Source organism: Sinocyclocheilus rhinocerous, unplaced genomic scaffold (genome assembly GCF_001515625.1).
Source record: "Sinocyclocheilus rhinocerous isolate Xijiao unplaced genomic scaffold, SAMN03320098_v1.1 scaffold3818, whole genome shotgun sequence".
NCBI classification, from domain to species: Eukaryota; Metazoa; Chordata; class Actinopteri; order Cypriniformes; family Cyprinidae; genus Sinocyclocheilus; species Sinocyclocheilus rhinocerous.
In genome coordinates this window covers 84,484-86,412 of record NW_015629524.1, presented here as the reverse complement: position 1 = coordinate 86,412, position 1,929 = coordinate 84,484, and the positions used below count along the sequence as shown (strand labels likewise).

Sequence of the window (1,929 nt, the reverse complement as noted above, 5' to 3'; positions counted from 1 at the left end):
TCTGTCCCACATTATTATTATTATTATTATTATTATTATTATTAATGCAAATTATTATTATTATTTTTTTTTTTGCAAATTGCTTTTTTATATAAATTTTTTTGCATCCAGAAATGTATGTCTAAATAAAAAAAGAAATACAAATTTGACCATTTCTGAAGCACAAATACTGGCCTTAAAAAGATCACGTGTAAAATTCCTTTCGAATTGCAATGGTTCCGCATCAACCACTGACCTGTCTGGAGTGGAGAGATATTTCTGTTTCTGGAACTTCTTCTCCAGGCCCAGCAGCTGCAGCTCAGTGAAGATGGTGCGGCTGCGGCGGGGTTTCTTCAGCCGCGGGGTGTGTGTGTGTGTGTGTGTGTGTGTGTTTGTGTGTGTGTGTGTGTGGCAGACAAGCTCAATCATTGTAGGTGGGACAGAACTGATTTTGTGGGATTTTTACTCAAATACACCCTTTGGGCCATAATGGAAACACATCCACTCCATCCAAATCTAAACGCAGAGCCAAACTGAAATGGAAACTGTGTTAAGGCCGAAAAATTGTCCCATGAGAGAAGACCTATGACACGTAGATTACCTCATCTCATTGTACAAAGCCCCAAAAGTTGTTTTTTTTTTAAATACACCTGCGTGTGCTTTAAATGATTGGCATGAAATCAATGTTATACATTTTTGTTTGCTGTTCTTGGCTTGTGTCCCTGATGTCTTGAATGGGGTAGTGTTTCTTTTAAAGGCTTCTTTTGCAATTCAAAGCATGGTTAAAATGTTACTGTCGTTAACGACAACACTCTGAGCCATGTAATAATTTGGCTAACAGTGATTTGCTTATTATCATTAGTGTTTATTTCAGGTTCAATATGCATTTAGACTTATTTGCATTTATAGTTGCATATATAGATAGCATTATAAATATTCTGTTTTCTTAAAATCAACATCCTGTGTACTTTTTAATGTTACTGGTTTCATAGTGCAAGATTTATTATTGCATATTATATTCCAGTCTGTCCCACATTATTATTATTATTATTATTATTATTATTATTAATGCAAATTATTATTATTATTTTTTTTTTTGCAAATTGCTTTTTTATATACATTTTTTTGCATCCAGAAATGTATGTCTAAATAAAAAAAGAAATACAAATTTGACCATTTCTGAAGCACAAATACTGGCCTTAAAAAGATCACGTGTAAAATTCCTTTCGAATTGCAATGGTTCCGCATCAACCACTGACCTGTCTGGAGTGGAGAGATATTTCTGTTTCTGGAACTTCTTCTCCAGGCCCAGCAGCTGCAGCTCAGTGAAGATGGTGCGGCTGCGGCGGGGTTTCTTCAGCCGCGGGGTGCTGTGCTCTGTCTCTGATTCGCTGCTGATGCTGACGAGCGTCTCGCTGGCTGTGGGCTCGGAGGTGAGCGGATGCTGGGGTGGCAGAAGGGGCAGGTGAGGAGACAGCTGAGAGATCTGCGGGAGGCTGCTGGGCTGCTGGTGTGTGATCACAGACAGGAGAGGGTACGATCTCAGAGGAGCAGAGCCTGCGAGAGCAAACAATCGACATAATGCTCTGGTTAATACTGATAGAACACAAATATTGATAATTTTCATTGGCAGAAACCATTAGTGAATCAATAATGTACATTGTGAGGAACTCTTCTGCTCTTATCAGGTCTATTAAACATTAATTTATAGCATATCACATTGCTTTCTTAAAGTAAACATAAAAGCTAATTTATGTGTGCACTTTTTATGTTACTGGTTTCATTCTGCAAGAGTCATTGTTGCACATTGTGCAAAAGTCAAAAACAGTTTTTTTTTTTTTTAATCTTTCATTATCTACTGCCAATTTGGAATGTTCCAATCAAAATTAAAGACGTTCATTTGTAATCTTTTATCAGTGTGTCCCAATCAATTCCTAGAAGTATGTACAG

At 37.2% G+C, this 1,929-nt stretch overlaps 1 protein-coding gene across 1 annotated transcript in view; it reads right to left on the bottom strand.

Moving 5' to 3' along the window:
* Positions 1 to 1,920, bottom strand: part of LOC107739152 (homeobox protein BarH-like 2) — a 7,815-nt gene extending 5,895 nt beyond the window's left edge. Inside the window, exon 1 of the mRNA XM_016551163.1 lies at positions 1,239 to 1,920. Within this exon, the coding sequence (XP_016406649.1) occupies positions 1,239 to 1,606 (368 nt within the window). The 5' untranslated portion in view covers positions 1,607 to 1,920. The remainder of the gene's footprint in view (positions 1 to 1,238) is intronic.
* Between the last annotated feature and the right edge of the window lie 9 nt (positions 1,921 to 1,929).